Source organism: Toxotes jaculatrix, chromosome 3 (assembly GCF_017976425.1).
Source record: "Toxotes jaculatrix isolate fToxJac2 chromosome 3, fToxJac2.pri, whole genome shotgun sequence".
NCBI classification, from domain to species: Eukaryota; Metazoa; Chordata; class Actinopteri; family Toxotidae; genus Toxotes; species Toxotes jaculatrix.
In genome coordinates, this window is record NC_054396.1 from 11,951,667 (window position 1) to 11,977,001 (window position 25,335).

Consider the following 25,335-nt stretch of genomic DNA (forward strand, 5'->3'; position numbering starts at 1 on the left):
CTAAACAGCGAGCCCTTAAAATACATGAATCATCCTTGAGAGAAAGGGGGGTGTATGTGTGTATGTAGATGTGTGTGCCTCTTTATCTCTGTTTGTGGGTCTTTCTGTGACATATGAGAAAATAATTTGTTTTCATATGTGCCCCATACGTCTGAAAGAAAGATTGCTCGTGTGTATGTGTGTGTTCCTGATCCTGAGCTGGAGGGCTGTGTGGGCAGAAGCATCCTGTGCCGGGGTAAATTGATTTCCAGAATCCAGACGCTAGGTGCTCTATGCAGGAAAAAGCTGTGTGCTTCTGCACCCATTTATGAAAGGACGTAAAATGGTTTATAGCTGTGTGTGTGATGTGCATGTGAGAGTGAGTGAGTGGGAAAGAGAGAGACAGAGAAACAGACGGAAAATGCTCAGTGATACAAGAAAACGGATGTCTCTGTTTCCATATTGACCAAAAAGTGACAACTGTAGTTTTACAAGTTGGTAAAAAGTGATTTCTCTCCAGATGCAAGCAGTAGCGTATGGAACAGCTAGTTATTTGTTTATTCATGACTACTAGAGTTTGCATGCATTTCATATAAGTGTGCAAGTCCCTTGTTTATCAAGTCCCTTGTGTCAGATGGAGTAAGATAAACAGTGAGGTGGTGGAGAGAGGATAACACACACACACACACATTTGTACTTCAATCTTAGTAAGGACACTTATTGACATAATGCATTCCCTAGCCCCTTACCCTAAACTTAAGTATCATAACTAAATGACTAACCCCAATGCTTACACTAACCCTAACCTAAACCTAATTGTAACCTGAACCCTAAAAACAAGTCTTAACCCTGAAACAGCACTAAAGCTAAACTAAAGTTGTGAGGACCGACCACAATGTCCACACAGCGATGTTTTCAGACCACAGAAGGACATCTACGCACACACAACGGCTGCATTTATGCATTTAGAATCTTAGTTGTCCAAAAATGACAAACCCATCACTTTCTTGGCAGGCGGCTGCAGCGGTTTAACATATTCATTACAATGTGGTTTACAGGGCAGGTCTTAGCTGCATACAACAGGCTAATGATGGATGGTGGCCATTAAATCTCTATGTAATTCCCTCCCTGTAATTAATATTGATTTTAAATCAGCCAGCATGAACACATTATAATTGGTAACTACATTTCTTAAAATGCCATGTGCATGCCTCTTTCACCACAGAAAACCCACTAAATTCGAGACAGTGGGAGGGAAAAAGAGCTGCAGTTTTGACCTATTTTCAACTTTAACTCCAAATCCATTTGGTAGAATGTACAATTACTGCTCAGTGAGTATTAAAGGCTGAAGGAGTTTATTAAAACTTGTCTGCTGTTTTTTCTTTTTCTTTCTTTGTCGTTTTCCCCCAACCATTAGTGAGCTGGATGGTTTGTTCTGGGAGCTGTCCACTGCTGTGGTTCTGAAATATTTAATGTTTTTTCCGCACCCAAAGTCGCTCCAGAGCTGCAGTTTCCAAAGTTTTTTGGCTTGTGACTCAGTGAAAAGAGAAAAAACTATGTCTACTTGGGACCTCTTTGTCATAGGCTGAGGTCAGCTCAAGAGATTATTCTGAGTCAGACAGACTTAAAGAAATACTTTTTTTTAGATTAAAAGAAAGATTGATAAACTAAAGAAATATGGATTTCTATTTTCATTTCCCGTTATTCACCTCGAGACCCCTTAAGATTTAGTCTCTGATCCAGTGGGGGGTCTCGACAACATGTGCTTACAACCTCACAACCTCTTGTTATGACAAGCTGATCTTTTTTTTCCCTTCATCGTTATGAAAGATTCCGCGCTAGATAAACACACCTCATATAAAGTGTTAAATATTAAATAGCATCAGTGCCTAATTCCATTACCATGACACACACACTCGCACGCACTCAGTGAACAGTGCACAGAGGATGCTGCAGGGTGACAGCAGCACCGGGGCATGGGCAGGGTTTCCAGCACTTGAGTGTAATTCCGTGTGGGAGGAGGATGGGTGGGTTTGAGTGTATCTAGTCTTTTCTCTTCACACGCTCTGCTGTGCGCACAGACTGAAGACAAAGCGTAGAGAGCAGTCCAGTGATGTGCAGCCGCTCGGTGAGGGCGCACTAATCTTAGATACTGTCCCAGAATTTCTTAAAAAAAAAAAATTACGTTGCATGGACAGTTAACCCAGTGCGCCTCTGCTTTTTCACGGGTGTCCACTCACTCAGTGCTCCCCCCTCCCTCTTCTCCAGCGTCAACATTTGTGAAGTGGCTGCCTCACCGGGTCGGACCGGAGGCCGTCTGGTCTCTGATCTGGTCTGTGGAGTCAGCGGAGACTCGACGCGCTCCGTCGGGGCCAGGCTGTGCGCCTCTCGGATCAGACCCGAGCCACCCCGAGCTCCTGCGATGGAGATGATGGAGGGAGACGTTATGGACAAGCTGGAGGACATGTCATCGGTGTACGACTTCGACCCGATCACCGGCAACATCCCCGCCACCAAAGTAGAAATCACCGTCTCCTGCAGGTGAGTTGAAGCGTCCGCAGACAGCGGAGAGCGCGTCCAGCGGTCAGCAAAGTTCGGTGTGAGGAGTGCGTTGTAGAAAAGTTGTGGCGGCGCCCCACCCTTTCTGTGGGATTTAGTTACGGTTGTCCAGTGAGAGTGTGATCTAGAATAAATTCAGACAACTAGATCTTATTAAATAAATGCAAAGAACATTATGTTTGAGGGGGGAAAGCAGCAGATTTTGGGTGGGGACAGAACCTTTGTTTTCCTCACTATATCAAGAAAGTTGTTTGATCAAATCTTACCACCGACTCTCTTTACAGAGAGCTTTGTGGTTTTTGATCAACCCTTTGATTTGTGTGCATTTCTGAGAGAGGATTTGCAGAAATAGACACTGATTCACACATGCAGGCAGCTGTTGTCACTTAAAGAAGGGGAAAGGTGTGTGTGTGTACTTTGAAATGTCAGCTCATATTATTGGAAAACCTGTTATGGAGGCAAACTAATGTTTATTGTGATAAAATACAATATTGCACTCAGAACAACATCCTATGTGGCTTGAAGACTGTCTAAAAAAATGTAAAAATCTAGGGTTTTAAGAACCTGATTGAGCTTGGTTTGTGTATCCTTTTTTGTGGTTACATACTATATATAGGATGATGGTGTTTATATATTAAACGCATCTACTGCTCCAACATCTTTTCAGGGAGAAACCTTTTTCACATTGAAGCCCACACTGTCACTGCTGTAACCACTGGCTGCTTTCAGCACCAGGAGAGCACTGAGAGCCTCTTCCCTTCCTCTCCTGCATTCTTTACAAAGTACTGGATGTTAAAGATTCAAAGATTACATCATATTCACAGAGCGCCTGTGTCCCTGGCCTCAGCCTTAGTTTCATTCTGTATTATTTTTCATTACAAAGCTTTTTCCTTTTCAGAAAGTACTTCAGTTAAAGAAATCCACCTTTCCACCAATTGAATCTTCCTGCAGTGCGAGTTCAGTGAGAATAAACAGTCACTCCTCTTCCCATTAGGAAAGGTTCTGAAGCCAAGGCTTTCAACGCCTTTTGCCTCTCAGACAAATCTTCCACTGCTGGCATGTGTGAGCATCCTCACATGCACACACACACACACACACACGCACGCACGCACGCACACACACACACACGCACACAGAAAGACATCTTTCTGGTCTTTGATGCTGGGTTTTAGGTTGGTGAGCCATCGAAGCAGAGTGAGTTTGAGCTATAACAAGCTGTGTGTGCATTATTGATGGGCTTTCTGACGTTCAGAGAACCTCACTGCCACATCTCTCAACTCAGAGTAAAAAATAAATAAATAATAATTAAAAAAAAAAAAAAGAAAAAAAAAAATATATATAGAATGATAATAAAAAGAAATCCTGGCAAGAAATGAATGTGTTTCAATTTACTGCATGAACAACTGTTTGCCTGCTTGTGGAAATGGTGGGTGATAGTGGAGAATCAGTTTAGATGGATAAAGGATGGCTACCAAAGTGTTGTAGTCAAAGCCCTGCATGGTTTTGGATTTTGTGTTTTTCATCTTGTAACGATGAGGCGATTGGGATTACATGCCTCAGTGACACGCAATTAAGCACCATTCAGGTAAATGATGAATCCTATTCTGACAACCCCCTGCATTTATGCAAATGATTCCTCTGACAACGTGTGTGTGTGTGTGTGTGTGTGTGTGTGTGTGTGTGTGTGTGTGTGTGTGTGTGTGTGTGTGTGTGTAGTTGCACTTCTATCTTTGTGAGGACAAGTTTGAGTTATAAACCTTACAGGGTGAGGACATTTTGATTGGTCCTCATTTCAAAGGGCTGTTTGAGGGTTAAGACTTCGTTTCAGATTTCAGGTTAGAATTAGGTTTAGGGTAAAGGGCTAGGGAATGCATTATGTCAATGAGGGTCCTCACAAAGAAGTACGTGTGTGTGTGTGTGTGTGTGTGTGTGTGTGTTGGAAAAAAAGAGAAGTGGTGCAGATGCCTCCCACCATAAAGAAGAGGAGTTTGGGAAGAAGAAATCATTAATCGAAAGGGGAGGGTCGATGCTTTTCTTCCCGCTTCACTGCTGCTTTGTGTGTGTGTGTGTGTGTGTGAGAGAGAGAGCATCTGTGTGCGTGTGTGTGAGAGAATGAATGAGAATAAGAGCGAGAAACAGAGCAAAAGAGGCTGAGAGTTCATCTTAGAAAAGCATACATTTGATGCATGAGCGATTCACACTTTCAGTGAAATGTAAATGATTATGATGTAATTTGTGTGGAACATGTATGTAACGTACTCTGAACAAGCTTACTGATTAGGGGGTGTGTTTACTGTGATCATGCTTGACATAGGATTGTAGCCTAATGAGCTATACAGACTCCTTAAGTGTGCAAAAGGTTGCTCTCACAACCTTACCTCCAATTGTCCTACATACACTTCATTTCCTTTGGGTTTATGATAAATATTTAATACTAGGCTTCTGTATCAGGCCCCTCCTGAAGCAGAATAATTCAGCAGCTAAATATTTCTGTCACATTCAAACACTTCTGATAGCAGTTCAAGGCCTCACAAATCCTCTAAATCCTTTGTACAGATGTTGTGTGAGTCAGATTCTCATTCAAGATAAGAGGCTCCCTGTTGGGTCTTCTTTGCTTTTCTCCCTTTGTCACCATGTACAGTACATGCACTCTCTAAAACCTGATGATAGCTGTTCCCTCTAGGTTAATACCCCTTATTAGAGGCTACACCCCCTGCTTTTGACAACGTATTATTATCAGGACCAATGATAGGAATTGGTTTGTCTTTCAGTCAGGGGGGAAAGAAGACTGAAGGATTTGGTGGCAGGAAGTTGCAAACAGTGTTAAAATACAAATTATATTCATATAGAGTTATTAGTGATTCACATTCTGTTCAGTGCCAGCGCAGGAAGTCATGAATTTTTCCCTAAGCCTCACCCAGTGCTTTTAGCTGTCTGACCTCAACCATACATTCTATATGAACAGACAGTCCTTGGGATACATCTGTCACCATGTTCACATTTCTCACTGTGTTTCATGTGTCATTTCCAGCACATTTGTTTTGGGGGAAAGCTTGGCCTTCAGGAGCTGTGTGAGTGAAAACTGGTGAAACCGTTTGAAAAAACTGCAAGAAAAAAAAAGATTTTTCTTTTTTTAGGCCAAAATCCAACCTGTTTTTTTTTTTCTTAAAGTAGTGGTTACACTCCCACGGGGCTTGTCAGTCAATGGTTTAGCTCCTGGGGGGAGAAATAAGAGGGAGACGGGTACAACTGGCATGTAGACAGGAGAGCGGAGGTGTAAATCCTACAGCCACAAACCCCACAGTCCTAAATTCAGCCCTTTTGTATAATCCCTCCATATCCATTCACGAGCAGGTCGAAGACTGCTCTCCCATTTCTGCTCCAGTCAATTCAAACAATATAAAGAAGTACTTATGTGTCTAATGTGGTCCACAGCCATTTATCAGCCTCTCCAGTCAGCTGAGGAGAGACTGTCTGGCTTGTGTATTGAAGAGCAGGTCAGTCAATGGAGGAGCACTGGAGTGATATTGATAAGCAATGACCTCACCTGGCATTATTGGTTGCTGTAAGGTGGAGCCAGCACAGCCAATTTAAGAGACCTGCAGACTTGCCAACTAAATTTTTAAAGCCAGTATTTCATTTTCACCCAAAACTGGACCCTGCCCCAGTTTGTGCATCTCTTGAATTATCATTACATTGGAGTCACAGAGGTACGCATATGTTTTTCTGAAAATAAACACCCAGCAATCTTTGACAAACCCAGAAGGACGTTTAACAACAGTTACCATTGCTTTGAAAGTATTTACAGAATCCCCAAAGGCTCTTCTAACCATCTGGATTTCTAGCTGTTTCCCAATTTACGACTCTCAACATTGCTAGTTTTGTATGAAAACATTAAAACTGGTTATAAAACTTCCTCATTCAATTTGTATGACATAAAACCTGTCATACAAATTGAATGAGATGTATCATTAGAGTTGCAAAAAATTTTTGGTCAGGAGATGGAAATTCTTTTTCATCCCGATGTTTATAACAGTTTTTGAGGGTTCAGGAAGAAAAATGCCTTTAAAACGCAGGTTTGTTAGATGACCCTCTGACTTTTTTAGAGATTGCCGGGTATTTATTTTTCAGAAAAAAAAACTGTTGTTTTGCTCTGCAGATTGAATATAATGATGATACTTGAGAGGCACAACCTGGGGCAAGGCTTGACCAGACAGTTAAGATCAAAATCAGTGGTTAACAAAGGCTTTTGCTCTAACAGCCCTCAGCTACTGGAAGAGATTCACATTCGCTGTTGAAGGGCTAAATCTTGAACTTGTTTTAAACCATGACAGGACACTCATTCTCAGGCACAATAGATGTACAAGAAAATTGTTGAATGCATCTCAGGCTTTACATGTATGTGCCATGGGCTGATGGGAAACAAACAGGGGTCAGGAAGAGGGGGAGGTGCGACCACTACCAACAAGAACCTGGTTCACACTGACTGAACGCAGAGCACAGAAAACCAATTAAACTATTAATGGATTGTCCTTTTCTTGAGCGTGACATCTAATCTAAGAACTTCAATAAGGTGAAGATGGATCTTGTAGCTGCTGAATTTTTACTCTAATTGGTAACCTGCAGTAGTGATAGTATAATAATTTTATGAGCTAACTGTGGGAATGTGGAATTTCTCAGCTTGTTCAGGCATTGCATGTGTTGTTGTGATTAAATTCCTGTGCTAAATGTCTGAATGGTCTGCATTTGCATACACATTTGTGCTTATGAGAACCCTGGTTCCACCATCTGATAGATTGCTTTCCGGATCTGGGACAGATATGAAAGCATCTCTCACAGTGTAGAAAAGCCCAAGGGAGATCCGACGCCAACGCATATACGATGCCTATCATCACTGTGATTTCCCTGGCTTGTTCACATCACATCTCTCTAGGTTTGAGCACTTTGGGTGCGAGTATGTACTGCACCACAAGCATAATCAAAACTAATTAACAATGTGAAGAATGTAGAGGATAAAACACAAGCTCAGCTTTGCAGACCACAACATAATTATCTTGCAGATGACCCACCCAACACCAAAAATATAATAAACCTCTTTCTGTTTCTCTAACTCTCTCACACATATATGCTGACAGTAATTTTGTTGCACAGCAGACTGGGCACACTGCCTGGTATCACACAGCCTAACTGACTTTAGCTGGTTAGGGAAAATTAGGTGTGTAGAACGAGATAGAGGCAGGGAGAGAGGAAAGCGAGTGCGCACGGTGAGAGAGCGGATAAACAAAGACAGACTGAGATGAGAAACAATATTGAGGTGGGCATGCTCGTCAGTGCACAGTAACTAGAGGGCAGGGAAGTGAATTCATTAAGAAATGCAAATAAGAGGCTGACATGTTTAGAGAGAAAGTAAGAACCGGCAGACAAAGAGATTTAGTTTTATTATCACCAACAGAACAGGGGCTGCATGTGTAGTCTGAGTCATTTGTGTGATCCAACATTTCTGTGAAATGTGAGAAAGCAGTAAATAAGAGGAAACACGAACAATGACGCTTTCATTATAAACCCGGGTGTTAGAGGGAAAGCACAACTTAAACCTGCAATGACTGATTTCCTTGGGCCATGTGGGAGCAGACGAAACAAGTTGTGAACACACCACTGACACATCGTTGCTTTTTAAGTTGGTTCTGTGACCTTGTTGGCAAACAGTTGCTTACACATCCAGATGTTCTGGTGCAATATTATCATTCATTTGGAGTTGTGTTTCTGGCCATGTGGTGCATTTAAGTCCAACATTCACTGTCCAGTCACAGGGAAATATTCGGCTCTTTAGTTGCTAAATGTTCCACTATGTTCTACCTGCTGTTTGGTGCTGAGCAGGCAGCGTACAGTGGGTCTTTGGAGCTTTTCACTGAAAGCAGCTGCCTGCTGTGGCAAAAAACGATGCTATGAGAGCTGTGAGAGTGAAACAAAACAATGAGCTGAAACCCACTATAAAGCTCTGTAAAGCCAGGAAGAGCTGCAGATACTGGTGAGAATTCTCTATAGCTTCCTCACTACAAGCGACCCCTTTCACAGCGTCATTTGATACATTTTATAATGAAAACAGGACTATAGCTGCTTTAAAAGAATTGAAACTACCCACTTCAAAAACACCGGGGAGACACTGGCAGAAGTGATGATTGTCGCTGTCAGATTTTATCAGCTGTATCTAGCTAGCTAATTAAAAGTACGAGCTGGTTGGAAACTTCATCTTGAGCTTTGAACCCTGCGAAGCCCTGTGAAGGGTCTGAAATTGAGATAATATCATGATACCTCTGTCAAATAATCCTGCAGGAAAAAAAAACTGGACTCGAGAAAACATCACCTGTGTATGGTCCATGTAGACAAGGAAATAAAGCAGTAAACATTCTCCTGATTTTACAGAGTAGAGTGAGTTAGTTCTGGTATTACAGGTATTAAAAATGTAAGATCAGACAGTTATTATTTAGGTTTTTACTAACTACAGAAACATACTTGGATAAGCAACCTGAAAGTATATTTTTGCTTTTTTGTTAATATTTTCAAACGTATTTCACTTTTAAAATCTTAAAGTAAAGTCTTTTAGGATAAATCTGGGATAAACTCCTCAGTTCAAATAAAAAGAAGACTGAGCCTTTAATGCTACCCTAAACATTAGGCTTACAAGCAGTCAGCCAGTCTTAAATGGGGCTTTTTCTTATGTAACCTGAGCCCCTCAAAATGATGTGGTAAACTAATCATGTTAATCATATGTAATTTCAGGTCACTACATCATGTAGTAAGCTAGTTGACCAGGCATGCCTATGTTAGCACCTTACTTAGCCTACGAACAGAAGCTTATTCCCAACAGTTTTGCTTATAAATATATACATAAAAGCAGGGGAGTAAAAGTAAAAAAAAAAAACAGGAGCAAAAGTAAAATAAAATGAATAAAATGATTTTCTCTTCCATGGATGAAGTCACTTGTGATGACAAATATCACAGAATTAAAACATGCACCCAACACCCCCACAAAAACATGCCCAAAGAGAGACAGATGATCTACTGCTTAGCCTGAAGCTTTGTACAACAATACAAGCTACCACGCCTATACACACACACACACACACACACACACACACAGAGAGAGAGAGAGAGAGAGAGAGAGAGAGAGAGAGAGAGAGAGAGAGAGAGAGAGAGAGAGAGACTTACACATTTCTTTCATGAAATCCACCCACTCAGTAAAGCTGTGGTGATCACGTGCTTCTAGTTTTTGCATTAAATTTTTAGTGGAACACTCTTTACACTGATTTTTTTTCCCTCTTGCTGAGGCCACACACTCCTTTTACTTCTTAAAGTGAACACTGTGCAGGTTTCAGTGTTATTAAGATGGAGAAGCACCAAGGACCATGGCACTCGAACACCTGCAACACTGATGAGTGTTGCAGGTCTCTCTGACTCTGACCTTCTCCTACACAGACCCGGCCTCCTGGGGGCTATTACACAAAATCTGGTGATAGCAGCTTACAACCTATATATTTCACCTCTTCTGCTTTGCTGGTAGCTCTATTTTGCCGATAACCAGTAGACAGCTGTGTGGTCACTGTGTGTGTGTGTGTGTGTGTGTGTGAAGTCTGTTTTGGAAAGAAGCAGTCTGCCACAGCAATGTGGTCCATTTGGGAGACAAATTAAAAGACTCTATGAAGCTTAGAAGCAGTGCCTATTAAATATGCATCTGAGTTGTTGTTTCTGCTTACAAAACATTTTCTTCTCTTTCTACCAACAAGACTGCATTGATCTACAGAAAGCATATTGTATATTGGCATGTCTGTGGGGAGCTGTTTGCATACAAAAGGACATTCAGATGCCATTGCAGCATGAAAAACCTCTCCTGACTTGGCAAAACCAATCAATTATTTTCTACTCTCTTACTTATCTAACGCCTTGGATGAGTGCATTGCAGACAGCAAACATCATTTCTGCGTACCATTCACTATCTTTCACAGTTCAGTGCTGCTTTTTGCCTTTGTAATTTTTTTTTACAGTGCCCTCTGTACGCTGATGGACAGACTGTGACTAATGCTTTCACTAAATCAATAAAGTGGACTGTGGGCATGCTGAGAAGATTAAATGGGCACATGTCAACAGCTTACATCCACATTTCAAAAGCAATATTTTCCTTTAGCTGGTTGTTTTATATTAATTAAAAACAAAATGTCATCATTGTTGCTCCTAAAAAGATTTGTTTTGGGTTTCTTTTTTTTTGCCTTCATTACCATGATACTTTAAAGATGCTGATTTTTATCCGTAACTCCTCTCCCGACACCCAATAATCCCCTACAGCCTTGACAGCAACACTGTTCAGTTGTCAGCGTCTTCACATAGCCATGGCTATAATCAGCTCTGTCAGCTCTGCTGCTGAGAATCAACTGTCTCATTCCTGTAGCCATCAAATTCTTCCATCCTGCACTCCTGTATCAAGCTCGTATCTTACAGCTCTTATGCCCAGGCGGGAGAGTCTACATGAATACAAACGAGATCTGGTAAGGCTGTGGTCGACTGCCACTGAACATAAGTGATGTTAAGTCCAAAGGAAGAAGGGTATCGCTCTCCACGAGTGTTAATGATGGCTCACTGTCATGCTGGCTTTAGTGGCTGAGAGGCTGAAACGGGGCTTTGATCTGTGCTCTCTGGCTGGCAGGCTTGCTGGCTGACTGGCAAGAGAAGAAGAGTCATGGGAAGACAAAGTCAAATTTATTAGTGAAGGACTGTGGAAGTGGAGGACCACCTAAACACTCTCTCTCTCTCTTCCTCTGTGTCCTAAATAGCTAAAAAAGACTGTGACCAGTAAACATGTTAGAGGGCTAAAATGAATTTCAGTTTCAGCTTTTTTGAAAGAGGGCTGTGGCCTCTGTTTGGTGCCATGAAATGTAACCTTTGCTTGTATAGCAGAAGTCTCAGCTTGTGCAGGCTGCCAGTCAAGTTCAGTTTTATCTGAGGAACATAAATATGACTACAAAGACTTGAAGTTTGTCTGTTTGTTTTTTTTTCTCCACAAAACTATAGTCATTTGGAAAAAACCTTCACTGTGGGCTTATAATTTAATAGACATTTGGCTGCACTGTTTTGTTTTTGACAACCTAAAAGGCCAACCTTCAAAGAAGTTGTGTTGTTTATGAAAGTAAGCTGGATACTTTCCATTTCATTTTTTATCGCTTCACTTTGGCATCAGACTTTTATCATTGCTCTTTTCAAGCTCCATGCTCTAAGGGACGTTACAGACAGCTTTTTTTCTGATGGATGAAAGCTCAAACGTTCAGGGCTGCAATGTAGGAGAAAACAAAACACTACATGAGTTTAACTGATAAACTGATTCAAACCAGGTATTTGCACATTTGCACACATACTGTTTTTACCTGGAAAATAAGAACATTTGCGTTTTAATGTTCCCTCAGGTCAAGGATTGATTATTAATACATGTTTGATCTTCATGTGGGAAATAATGTGTCACCTGAATCATCAGTCTAATTGGGGGGAGTCATTATTAACATCTGACCAGGGTGTATGACTTGCTTGTCTCTGGCTCCCTGGCTAGTGTTTTATCAAAGTTACACTGGACTGAGGGATTGCTATCAGACTCTCAGGAGTCTTATTATTTCACTGCATAATTGGATTCATTTGACTTTTCAGCTGGAGATACTGACAAACCAAATAAAGATAAGAGGCCACATCTCTGCAGGCATGAAACACTATATAGCTCACGGCAAATAAATGCAACCAGTGAAGAAAACAGGTGCAGTATTTGTGTAGAATGATGCTTAGATAAGTACAAATGATTCAATTCAATTCAATTCAATTTTATTTATATAGCGCCTTCCACAATCAAAATTGTCTTAAAGCGCTTTACAGAGACCCTGAGCCTGACCCCAGAGCAAGCACTTAAGGCGACAGTGGCAAGGAAAAACTCCCTTTTAACAGAAAGAAACCTTGAGCAGAACCTGGCTCATATGGGGGACCCTCCCCCTGCCGATGGCCGGGCTGGGCGAAAGGAAGAAGAAGAGGAAGATAGGACAGCTAGGAATGGAGGAGAAGAGGAGAAGGACATGCAGTTAGTGAACAGTTAGTGGATAATGTGTGCTCAGCGGATTACAGTTATGATAGGAAGCAGAGCACAGAAGCAAAAAGCTGTCATGATTGGTAATCATTTACATTACAGTCTGCACAGAATATTAATCCAAAATTTATCTGTAGCAGAGTGGAACATTAAACATGTATTAGAAATGGATCATTGTAGACAATAAACAGCAGCAGGTGGGTGGAGCCAGGACCACAGACAGAGAACATGCAGCTCCGGATGAGTGATTACTAAAAGTAATTTTCTCACTTTTCCTATAAAGGATGAGGAGATATGCTTTGGACAAAGTTTTTGTACTGGCACCTTTATTGTTGTTTGTTGTTGTTTTCAAAGTTTTCAATGCACTGTAGGCAGTGCAGTGTTAGAACAGTGTCTGAAAGAGACAGATGCATGCACACATACACCTGAGTCAGATAATAAGTCGTAAATATAAAAAATAAGACATTCACACATCATTAAATCCTCTAAATCACAGATTTGCCGTCCCCTCTGTGCTGCAATAAATCACTGTTAGTACTTTGAACATGTGTGATATGTGTGAAATCGCATTATGATAAGTGATAAGTATTATAGTGTCACTGTTTCAAATGGTGAATATCTTTTAGGTGTCCAAAGTCATCTCAAAGACAAGTCTGTCAAAGATTTCTTTTTCCCCATGAAATATAAAAATATATCATTAAAAAAAATTCAATGCACTAAAACTCTAAGCATCAAAACCTTCAAGACAGATAAAGACAGATAAACAAGACAGCCGCCTGATCAGTCATTTAGCTGTGTGAATCGCACCAATTGTGCAGCCCTACAAGCATCTGTCCCCGGCATATGTGATGGAGTAATGGGAGCTTAATAGCTCTCAGTCAGAGCTATTGAGGAAGGTGAGTCACAGCTGTGGACAGCTACCATCACCTGGCAATTAGAAAGATGGGGCTTTCTCACTGTTACAAGGACCATGTCCATGAGAAGTGATGCATCCCAATCGAATGCAATGAACTAATTTGTTTTGAATGGCATGCCAGCCATGGCTCTGAACACAGATGACTGGATACTTCCAGTTGCTGGTTGAGCAGCAATAACAATGTTTATAGGTGGCAAGATTTTCAGGTCTTTTTTTTGTAGGGACACACAGCAGCCACTCAACTGGTTGGGCTGGTCCCAAAAAAATTGAAACGCTACAACTCGTCATGAATTACAAGCTTGTTCTGACATATTCTGAAACTATGGTGCTTAAAATTAGAAATAATACCTGGCATGCTTCAGCTAATGAGCTGAGCTTGCTCCAGGAATGTGACCTCAGGTATGGATCTCCCTATTGGCATCTGATGGAGCCAATGAGTGGAAACATAACACTCCCACCACTCAGGTCCCTGAGCTCTTTACCGTGATGTATCCAATTTAACCCCATTAAATCTGATGTTTTAGGCTGATAGGATTTTCAGTTGAAGACAATGAGCATTATTTTGAAAATGAAAGCACAGTGTTGATTTGAGGCATCCCTGCAGCAGTTATGGCTTTATTTGTCAAAACAGAATATGGGTATAATTTTAGATGACAAGCTGATTTCTTGACACTCCACACCAAAACCTCATCATAAATTCTAAAAACACTAAAATTAATCCAACATTTTTTAATTCCACAATTGAGACTGAGAAATGAATGAAATCATTCTAACACTGGCATTGTTTATAATGCTAATTTTACTGTGGGCCAGTCAACGTCTTGTAGTGAGTGATCCATGATTGAGTTCACTCCTCAGAGTAGATGTGAGATTGCCTATTCTGAGCTCATGGTGCTATTTCAGTTCTGGCTCCCAGCCCCACCAGTGCAGGATAGGATGATTGGGCAAGATGGTCCTGTGTGGTACAGCAAAGCTGGAGATGTGTGAAAAGTGTGTGGGTGAGATGACTGGATTTGATTATGGCGCTACCAATGTCCTGAGGGAAAATAGATAATGGATGAGTGAAAAAATGTGTGTGTGTGTCAGTGCATAACTTGGTTTTCCTGGCTGCATTCATAGGGATGTAAATGTGTTTGTGATGGTTTGAATTGTTGTTGATGATTTGAATTCAGACAAATGAATGTAAATATAGCTGTACATACATTTTTTGTCAGCTTTCAAAACAACTTAGTCCCCTAGTAAAGGTATTATTGCAATGATAGCACTTTTTTCCCCTCATAGTATCGGCTGAAATCCCTTTAATGTGTTTTTCTTTTCTCATGGTAACTAAGTCATTATGAACTTTTTGAGTCTCATTTATCTTATTTTACAGACTGCAATTTACGTTGGGGGTTTTCTGCAGTTTTTAGCCATGCTGCACTGAAATATCGCAACAATAATTGGACAGAAAATTTTTGTGCAAACATTCATAGATCACAGAAAGGCTGGATTAACAACCGGCCAACGCAGGCAATTGCCCAGTGGCCCAGATCCCAAGTTGCCTCAAAAGGCAGATTTATATCACAAATAATTTGATTAATCGCAAATTTGTCAGAAATTTGCAAGGCTCAGTATCAACTATGACAGGTCCTCCACCCTCCACCTTGTAGAGGGACACTGTGCCATAATCTAGTTTTAGGATCTTAATTGTTTTAGTTTACATTGTACTCCTTTGTAGTTGTGTTTAATTGGATTGAAATTAAGCCTTGCTCAACTAATGGTTCAGTGCATAAAAAATAAATAGTGAAAAACAATGTGTTGTCTGACCAATAGTCCATAACCCCCCTGAAAAAAATGACTCAAAGAATGAATCAAATAGCAAAACTGTTGCCAATGAATTGATAAAATAACCAATCAGCCTTAGATAACTAGCTGGTTTGGGTGGCCGGAGACAAAAAGGAAACTTCTGTGTATAGAAGGGGTTGACTGGGGCCTCACAACTTATTTTTGCCCAGAGGAATGGTACTGACTTTGGTGATCCCTGACATTTTGTCTACCTCTACTGTGAAGTTGACATTTTTGGATCTGGAGTGTAATATCTTGACAACTATTGGATGGATTTCAACATTCATGATCCCCAGACAATTAATCCCTTAGGTGATCTCCTGACTTTTTCTCTGGCGTCATCGGTAGGTCAAAGTTTTCACCAGTCTAGTGAAATATCTCAACATCTATTCGATACATTGGCAGAAACTTTGATACAGACATTTGTGGTTCTCCGATGGTATATCCTACTGACATTGGTGATCCCCTGAGTTTTCTCTCTAGTGCCCCATGAGGCTGACATTTTTGGTTTAGAATGAAACGTCTCAACGACTACTAGATAGATTGCCATGGCCATCAGCCCCAGCTGTACTTTGTCTTATGTTAGAACACTAATATGCTAAAATAAGATACTGAACGTGGTAACCGTTATATCTGGTAAACATTAGCATGTTAGCGTCTCACTCAAATCAGTGCTGGGTCTAAGTACAGCCTCACAGAGCTGGTAGCATGGCTGTAGACTTGACATTATTCTAGCGTGCTTGTATGCTGTGTGTGCCACCGTTTTTGTCACAACTAGAGTAACTCATTAGCTACTCCTAGGGGCAGGCATAGGAGGGACATCCGAGTGTGAGCTCCTCATTCAGTGACCCACTTCACAGAAACAATCACACATTTTACAGTGACCTACTTTGAAGTAGTTTCAAAATGTTTCTCTCAGGATATTATTTTTACAGCATGGGCTCACTTTCATTAACATTTCGCTCTTCATCTCAAGAATTTTTTCTGCATTCACTCTCAGTACAAAGGAGAAAAGACAGTGAGCTGGAAATTTCTTGGCACTTTTCCTGCTTTAACTACAAAATAACAAGCTGGTTTCTGTTGTGGGATAATATCTGAATAGCATAATGTCCCCCTCTATCTGGCAGGTTTAAATTAAAAAACTGCATTATATTTTGCAGGTCACAGAAAACAGATGACGCAAACTATAAACGATCAACGAACCACAGTTTTTTGGGGTTCTACCCATAAAGTATGTACTGCTGCCCATTACCTGACCTTTGTTGACTTGGGCCAGGGTGCAGCCCATGCTGTTGGGAAATTCATGGTGATCCTGAGCTTCCCTGCCAGGCTGCAAGCTTGCTGTGTCTGTCTGACAGGCTGAGCAGGAATCTCCCCAGAGGAAGTCCTGGCCTGAATAATTCAGCAGCTGGTGGGAAAAACGATTCTGCTTGGTTCTGCCATTGATCCAACACTAAAGCAATGCCAGCACCACAGTTTGGAAAAGGGGGTGATTGAGGCTATGAAGAGCGCTTTATTTATAAACTGCTACTGCTTGTGGTTTTATTATAGGTCTAGCATGGAAAAGAGAACATCATCAACTTACAATATGTGAATTTTTATATCACCACCATGTATCAAAACACATGTATAACATATTATATTAGATATTACTATCTTACTTACTACAAATGTATCAATTAAGTATTTTAATTATTAATATGTGTTAAATATTAGCCAAATAATAAGGCAGCAAAGTAATATGAAAGTGCAAATGACAACAAGACAATAATGAGAGACTGATGAAGGGTTAATGAAAGGTGATTTGATCCATCTTAAATAAAACTGTTCTGCACATGCTTTACCCTACACTCCTCTCCCTCTCTTTTAAACATATTACCCTCCTTCCTTCTACTTCCACATTTTCCCCTATTGCTTTCTCTTTGCTTCCTCTTTTCTCCCTTCCCCATCTGTCCACTCCTTCCTTTTTCCATGTTTTCCATCGCTAACTCCTCTCCTCTCCCTTAGGTCCCCTCTCTTTTTATCTTGCTCTTCCCTCCTCATCCCTCATTAACTCCTCCTTTCCTCTGTCATCCGCCGCTGCCATCCACCCGTTCCTTTCATTTCATCTCATCGGCAGTGCTTTTTCATTCAAGCAGTGTGAGGATAGCCTCCATACTACAATCCATCCAAGCTTAAATGTCCTTGAGGAAAACATTCAGCCTGTTTCTGTGTTCCTTAAGTGACAAATTGTCATGGCTGGATGAAAACTTCACATTTTCAAAACATCAAGCCTGTTGAAAAAAAAAAGGAGTTTCTTTTTTAGCTTCTTCATGAGGCATTTTGTTTTTACCAAAATGAAACTGAAAGGGGAAGCGTTAAATTTCTTTAACATACAAAATGTTTTACCAATACTAAAACATCAACGTGTATGGCTATCTGGTGTAGTGGCATGTAGGCTTGTTTGTTCTTTGTTTAACTAATAAATGTTTAAGTCCTAAGTACAGTTTGCAGTAAACAGGGATCTGATGTAATTGACAAAATTACAGTCAATAATGCTGAATTAAGTGCATGCATCAATTTTTGTGAAGGCCTTCGATCATATACGTGGAAATCTGAATCCAGCACAGGATGGCAGACTCCAACACCAACAATGAAAAAGGCAGACCATTAATAGTATCAGAAACAGGGACTATCCTCCTAAGAGGAGCAACTGTATGTTTATGTTTCACTGATAAAGCCCTCTAGTGGCAGTAATGGCCTTAACTTTGTAGTTATTATCCTCATGATGACAAATATTCCCTAACTTTAACAAAGTAGTCATTTTAACCCAAATCATTTAAAAAAGAAATTGCTTTAGAAGTCACAGACACATGATGTTATCTTGCAAATAGGGATGCCAGATCAGAAAAACGCTTGTTGCGTCTTTGAAGAGGGCACAAATACAAATGCCATATTCTGCCATTTAGTTTGGAGGGTTTGTAGAAAATGGACGTCGTACATCCATTCAGTCTAATGCAATTCAGTACAACAACTCTGCCATAAATTCTGGCTTTGAGAAGCTTATGTTTAGTTTATTTAGTTTCACTGGACTGTATTATATTTCAGGTGTTTGTGTTTTGTCCAATCCATTTACATGCAGGAGAGGTACACGACATTGGAAACGCTTACAATTCTATCCAGTGCGACACTAATAGCTATGAACTCAATAATAAACATGGTTGAATTACCATGTCTTACACAAAAAATGTCAAGTATAAGCTTCCTAAAGGTACAATTTATGGCAGAGCTACTGTAATAAGTGAAAAAAAGTAAACTTGCAAAATCTGTTCTGCTCCATTTCAGTCGTGGCTTTTATTATCTACTCAGAGATTCTGCAGGTGATAAGTATCCAGTTCTGTTTTCTTATTTTTTACAGCAATACACACACACACACACACACACACCTTCCCCCAGATGAGTTGCGCTGGATTGTGTGCAAGCAAGAGGTCAAGCAAAGAGCCTGGGCTCTATGAATACAGTATAGATTCATTCTACACCCACAAACTGTCCTCCTTGCACCAGAAAAATACACCCTCCATGTCAGCCTTTCACCCTTGATGCACACATGCATTTCACAGTCTTTTCTTGGCTGTGAATTTCCTGAGGACACTGTGTAAGAAACATTATTCAAATGCAATAATGCATATAATCCATAATGACCCAGCCTTGGCTCAGTTACAATAAATGATGTCCAAACAGGTATATCATGTCACAGTAATGCATGACAGATAAAACAGAGTGTGAATGAATACATCCTCTGGAATTATTTTACAGGTGAGCAGTATTAGGAGTCCCCAGTGAAGTTAAAAATCTGCGAGCTCCTGAAGTTTTACTTATTAGCCCGTGGCAGCCTATTTATGCTGACTTGTACTCTTTTCCAAGTCAAGAATTTCATCAGCTCAATTTGCATGTCTTGAAACGCCTCTTCAAAAAGAACCACTCATCCCTAGATATTTATCATCCTTTTCTCAGCCCTCGCTCACAGCAGTTGGATTTGGAGAGCTGAGGAACACTCGCTCAGGTTAGAGGAAAAGAGCTGTCTAATTATTGTGGTTTGTGTCAGATCTCTGTAAATAAAGTCAGCCATGTCTGTGTGTCTGTCTAACAGGCGCTTGTTTCTTCTCCCTGTGCAAGAGGAACTCCGTTGTACTCAGTCTATTTCTGAACTAATCTCCGAGGACTTCATTTTTCTCCCTCACTCTCTCTCTTTCCAACTTCCTCTCATACACACATTCCCTGACACACATTTTTTTCTCTCCTCTCCCCTTCTTGTTCTTACATTTGATTTTCTCTTACATTCCTGCTCTCTTGATTTCACAAATTCCCTTGCGCACAGAGACATCCATACCCAAATCCTGCCCCCACTGCCTCCGCACGTCTCAGATCTTTTCATAACCTCATTTACATAAGGGAAGTTGTGTTTCAGGAAGTTAGTTTGAAACCCCTTTAGTATTGCCTATCCCTTTGAAATTTATTATGTAACACCTAATGCAAATTTGGTGACATATTTTAAATATTTCATACCATAGCAGTGGTTTTATGATGCCCTGGTGAAAAACTGATTCTTGTTCTTAAAGGAATATTTAAACTTAACTCACATCTAATTGAAAAAGCTCTTATTTCATCATCCTGGTGAGATGCAATTTTTTTCAATTTATCAAACATTTTCGGAGTGTCTATGTCTCTCTTTTCTTGCTTTGCTGTGCAAAATGCATTGACCTCAAATTATTAGAGACTTCTCTGAAGTTAAATTCCTGTTCACAGAGATTACTACTTTGTGGAAAAAAGGATCAGGAGATTTCACTTTTAACATAAGTGGACTGCATTTTACAGCAATTACCATAGTCTGCAATCCTGCAGACATGTTCTCTGTAAGGCCTTAAAACTCTCTGCTGAGTGAAGAATCTTAACATCACTTTAACTTTTCTTGGGCTCATTTGAGAACTTTGAAGCACCCTTGCAATAAAGCTGGGGGGTTTTGATGTGCTGTGTGTGGAAGGTTTTATATGAGCACCTCATTTGGTGAAATTTTGGGTGATTTGGTTTACTTCCACATTTAGGGCAGGACTGTTGTTGTCTAGGGGCTTTTGTGTGCAAAGGCATATGCTGTTGGCGTTGCATTTGACGCAGGGTAATAAAGCAGTCGCTTTGATGAGGTTTTGTTTCAGCAGACCTAGTTTTTAATACATTCAGGTTGAGCTCCTGCAGGCTGGGTGTTCATGTTTAAAGCTTCTGTCTTTATACACATCTCGAACGTATGTCTATGCATATACTGTACAGTATGGGTGAATGTACACTTTGTACCAGAGTTTGCATGGTTGGGACGAGGATTAAATTGGTACTTTAAAGTACTGTAAATTCTCTTATAAAAGCTATTATTAAAATAACTGCTGGGGGCATGGTAAGCACAAATAAATAAAGGTCAGCTATTAGTACGGGAAAACACACTGAGGGCGGGGGGCATTACCTGTAGCCTACTACAGCAGCTCACATGGTGAATTCAGTGTAATTTAACAGAAATAAGGTTTTCTACTCTAATTAATTCCAGTCATTTCATCTTTGCTGTACTCTTCTCAACACGTCATGTTGTTCATTTCACATTAAAAGCCTATGAATAAAAGGAAGGCTGCAAGACTTGTAATTTGTAAATCCTAGTAGAATTGTCGATTCATGGAAACTTAAGGTTGTCTAGGTAAAAAGGCAAAGTGGAACAATTTCAGAAATGGACATTACACTGAATTTATCAAGACAACAGGTAAACATGGGGGGCGTTTGCTGTAACTGGGGAACAGGAGAATACTAGTGAATTAGGAACAAAGGCTTATGTCCAATATAAGCCTGTCCCAAATAAAAGCCTGTTTCTCTCTGTCACTTAGGCAAATAAAGGGCTAGGTCACTATCTGAGAATTTGCAGTATTTTATTTTGTCTACCGATATGCAGAACATGTTTGAAAAAGAACAGGAGCACCTTAAATGAATAATGCAAATAACAGTACAAACCTCAAAAAGAAAAAAAAAAAAGTGTTTCTGGCAAGGCTAACTTATTAGAATCTAATACACTGCACAGGTGTTGAAAGCATTGTTAGTCAGACACTCTGCTCTGACACAAAGGCCTCTCTAAGGTTACCGTTCCTCTCAGGAGCAACACTAATGTCCTGCTTTTTTTAAAAGAATATCTGAGCCTTACAAATGGCTGCTCCTCCACCATAACTGGGGATTATTTATAAAAAGATGGGTCTCAGAAATAGCATTTGGGATCTCTCAGAAACAGGTTCTAAATCAACAGATACAAACTGATCCCTCTCTTGTATCTTCAGACAGAGAATAAAGTTGTCTGAATTTGAACCGGTTACCTTCAAATCAGCTTAAACCATTATTAGTGACAAGGATTCTTTTCTCCATCATATTTATAACATGTAAAACTGAAAGGCAATGATCATTCATGTGTTTTTATCTTTCCTGACTGTAATTATCATGCACTTCATATTAAGTGCAATGACATGAAATTGGTTTTGTCTGAGGCCTAGAGCACAGGTTTTAAAATATACTTGTCAGAAAGCAGAAGCTTTTAATAATTTAGATGGCACCAAATGCTTTTAGTTATTCAACGGCAGGGGAAAAAAAATGACCCCTTCATAGCGAATTAGCAGAAGTATACTGTTGCCATCTTCACTTTTTTTGATGATATTGTAATTACAATAATATATCTATTACAATAACCATACAACTTAAACTATAATTATGTCGTGTTTTAATTTTTTGCTTCCACTTTATTGTTTGCTAATGGACCTAAACCAAGTGTCTCTCATTTTGTTGTTTGTAAGCTTTTCATTTTTGAGATGAACATGCTGAGCTTTTATTTGATGATGGTGAACACTGTGACGACCATAATTCATTTGATCTTTACAACATCCAACATGTGCAGTTTGTGTCAGTGACATAATAAAATGCACCAAATGAACCAATCAAGAGGCAGAAAGAAATAATTAGAACATTTTCTACACAAAATGAGACAATATATATAGGAACCACATCAGTTGCAATAAGATGGGATCAGGTGTCTGCTTCACAAAGTTACTGCAGTAGCTTATTGTGGTTATTATCCTGAATTTTAAGTACATCACCATAGAAACATAAGCTGCTCATCTATCATGCTCTACAGAAAATCATGTTTAAGTTATTGGAAAAGTATAAAAAAAACAAATAAATCTTCCTCACCAATTATCTGTGGAAAGATGACACCACCATTCTGAGTCGGCCTTGTGGCCCAAACCGCAATTGGTTTACAGCACCCTTTCTCCCTGAAAGGGAGCAGAAAAGTGGATGTACTCCCTTGAGACATTGAGAAAATGTACTGCGTTTAATTCAGAGTCTGAAACAATTGTTATACGCAAAACAGCATTGTTTACAGAGTGACCCTGTTTGCTCTCTGTCATAACAAATTAGATTAGAGATGTACCATTAGAGATATACTGTAGACAACTGTGTATGGCATTTGCTGGTCACTGAAGCACTAGATAACAGCAACATTGCTTTAGCTGCAGCACGAAGGCCACTTTGTGTCCAGAAAATCTTCTACCATATCACTGTAACAACACTGTATTGATAAAAGAAGTGTAAACATTTGCTTTAACACAGTATAACAGATGCAGAGATTTTTTTTAATTTTTTTTTTTTTAGATTTGAACCTGTGACCGCTGCCATGTAACTGTGGACAGGGATAGAATGATTTAAACTGGCTGCCGGTCACATCTAAAAATAAATGCGTCGACTGAGTGAATGTTGGAAAATAAAGAGCGGTGGCACAGGGATGAAAGCAATTTGAGGCTACGTTTAACATAAGAGATAATGGAGAGACCATTAGAGGGATAATACACAGCTGACAGATAAACAGGAGGTGGAAATGACAGAGACAGAGAGGAGGTAGTGGTGGGTGACATATGGGCTGATTCATTTTAGACCAGTGTGCAGGAAAAACGTACTAATTTAGGAAAGAGAAGGAGAAAGGGAGGGAATACTAATATAATTGGTTGGTTGTTTGCATGGTTGAGTGATAATGTCTGCACATACTCACACACACATACTCACACACATATAAAGGTTCCTACAAATTTAAAAATGCAAATGTTAAGTGTCCACTGTGAATACTGCTGCTGTTTATTATGAGCAAGGCAGCTACTATAAAACTATCCAGGGCACCACAATGCTTAACCTCGGTGTCATGGCTCATTTTCAAATGATGAAAATGTAGGTTAGGAGGGATCAAGAATAATGTTAAAATACTCTTGAAGTTTAAGTTTGTAGTGTTTCGTACAAAAGACTATTTTTCTTGTACTAGAGGAATAAGGAAATATCTTAAACTATTTTACTACTCCTTCAATATATTAGGTGAAAATTAAAATATTAAAAGAACCTATATCCTATAATACCTATGAACTTCTTAGGGATTTTTCAGTTATACTTGCATCAGATCTGGTACAGGAAGGATGACTGTGTCATAATTAATGACATTAATAACTTTATTTTTCAATGAGGCACCAAACTCCCTTAGTAAACTGCGTATAGCACACAGTCAGATTTTTGTAGTATTACTATGTGTCTATCTGCTCAAGAGAAAAAACAAGGCAAACCTTTATTTTGCTTCTTTAGCACAGACACATACAGGTGGGTGGGTGGTTTTAAAAATTTCTTTGACATTTACCTGTTTGCTCATATGTGCTTTTTCTATAGACACAAAAAATGTAAAGGCACTTGGTGTCAACCTTTACTCTCACTCTCTTTGATTCCTTCTAATTTGAGATGGTAGGCTATAAGGATTCAAACACGATCTGAGGCACACAGCGGTAACAGCTCCGAACATAAAAATAGAACAAATGAAAGGTCAGGACCCACACTAATTTTATTAGGATTAATGTATAATTTTTAGACGAAAGGAGAAAAATTGTAATCTCCTCTGCAGTTACTTCTTTATAAAGGAAAAGGGAAAATGAATCTTCCATGTTCAACGTTGTTTGGAGAAAGTTTCTGACTTGCTATGTTATACAACAGCTAACACTCAAATCCAGCAGTAATTACTGTAATAAAGAAACAATACATAGAAAGAATACTTGTGATAGGAGTGCACACTCAACTTAACATTTCTTTTTCAAGTATCAAAGTTCCAGTTATATAATGATTATATAGAGTCAAAGTCCTTACGTCATGTCCAATCTAGCCTCTGTTCCACCAGCCTCTGTAACTCGAAGTGTAGTCTCTCATACAGCTTTTCTTTCATGGGTGTTTGTGAAAAAAAAAATGCAGCGTGTGCCTGGGATTTTCTTTCCATATTCTGAGACAAATCCACATTCACTACAGAACTTGCAATAAGAAACTGAAACCCCTGCGATTTTAACACAGTTAACAATTATTTTGTGGGCACAGAACACAGGACACAGCTTGTACCAGTGAGTCTTTAAACCCACATTAACAATTAATGACTTATTGGTCTCATAGTTTTAGAGTTCATGATAGAGCAATTTACAACATTTACGATGTGTAATGTTGCCAGAGATATTTACTCGAGAACTCGAAACATTCAAACAAGAACAATAGAGCAGAAATAAATAGGGATTGCTGCATCACACTGGTGCTAATGTACCCTTTGAGGGTTGTTGGGGTGGGTTGGTGGATGGAAAGAGTCCAGATGTAACAGAACGTGTATTTGGATAAGGCCTGAATAAATTAAACTGAACAAAGCATCCAATTATTAGAAACAATACATTCCTGAGACATTTTTGCAAATAAGCATGATGAACTGAAAATAGCATGATGTTTTGTTTTTTTCAAATTCCTATTCTACTGCTGGAGCTGTAGCAGTGCAGTATTTCTGATTAGGATGAAATAAATGACTTTTAAAGTCAGTGTGCAAGTCTGTGCCCTGACTGAT

General features: G+C 39.7%; 1 protein-coding gene across 5 annotated transcripts in view; it reads left to right on the top strand.

Moving 5' to 3' along the window:
- Positions 1-2,410: 2,410 nt before the first annotated feature.
- cpne5b (copine Vb) overlaps positions 2,411-25,335 on the top strand; it is a 106,855-nt gene continuing 83,930 nt past the window's right edge. For all 5 annotated transcript variants that reach the window (XM_041033751.1, XM_041033749.1, XM_041033748.1 and 2 more), the window contains exon 1: positions 2,411-2,520. In XM_041033751.1, coding sequence (XP_040889685.1) covers positions 2,411-2,520 — 110 coding nt within the window. The remainder of the gene's footprint in view (positions 2,521-25,335) is intronic.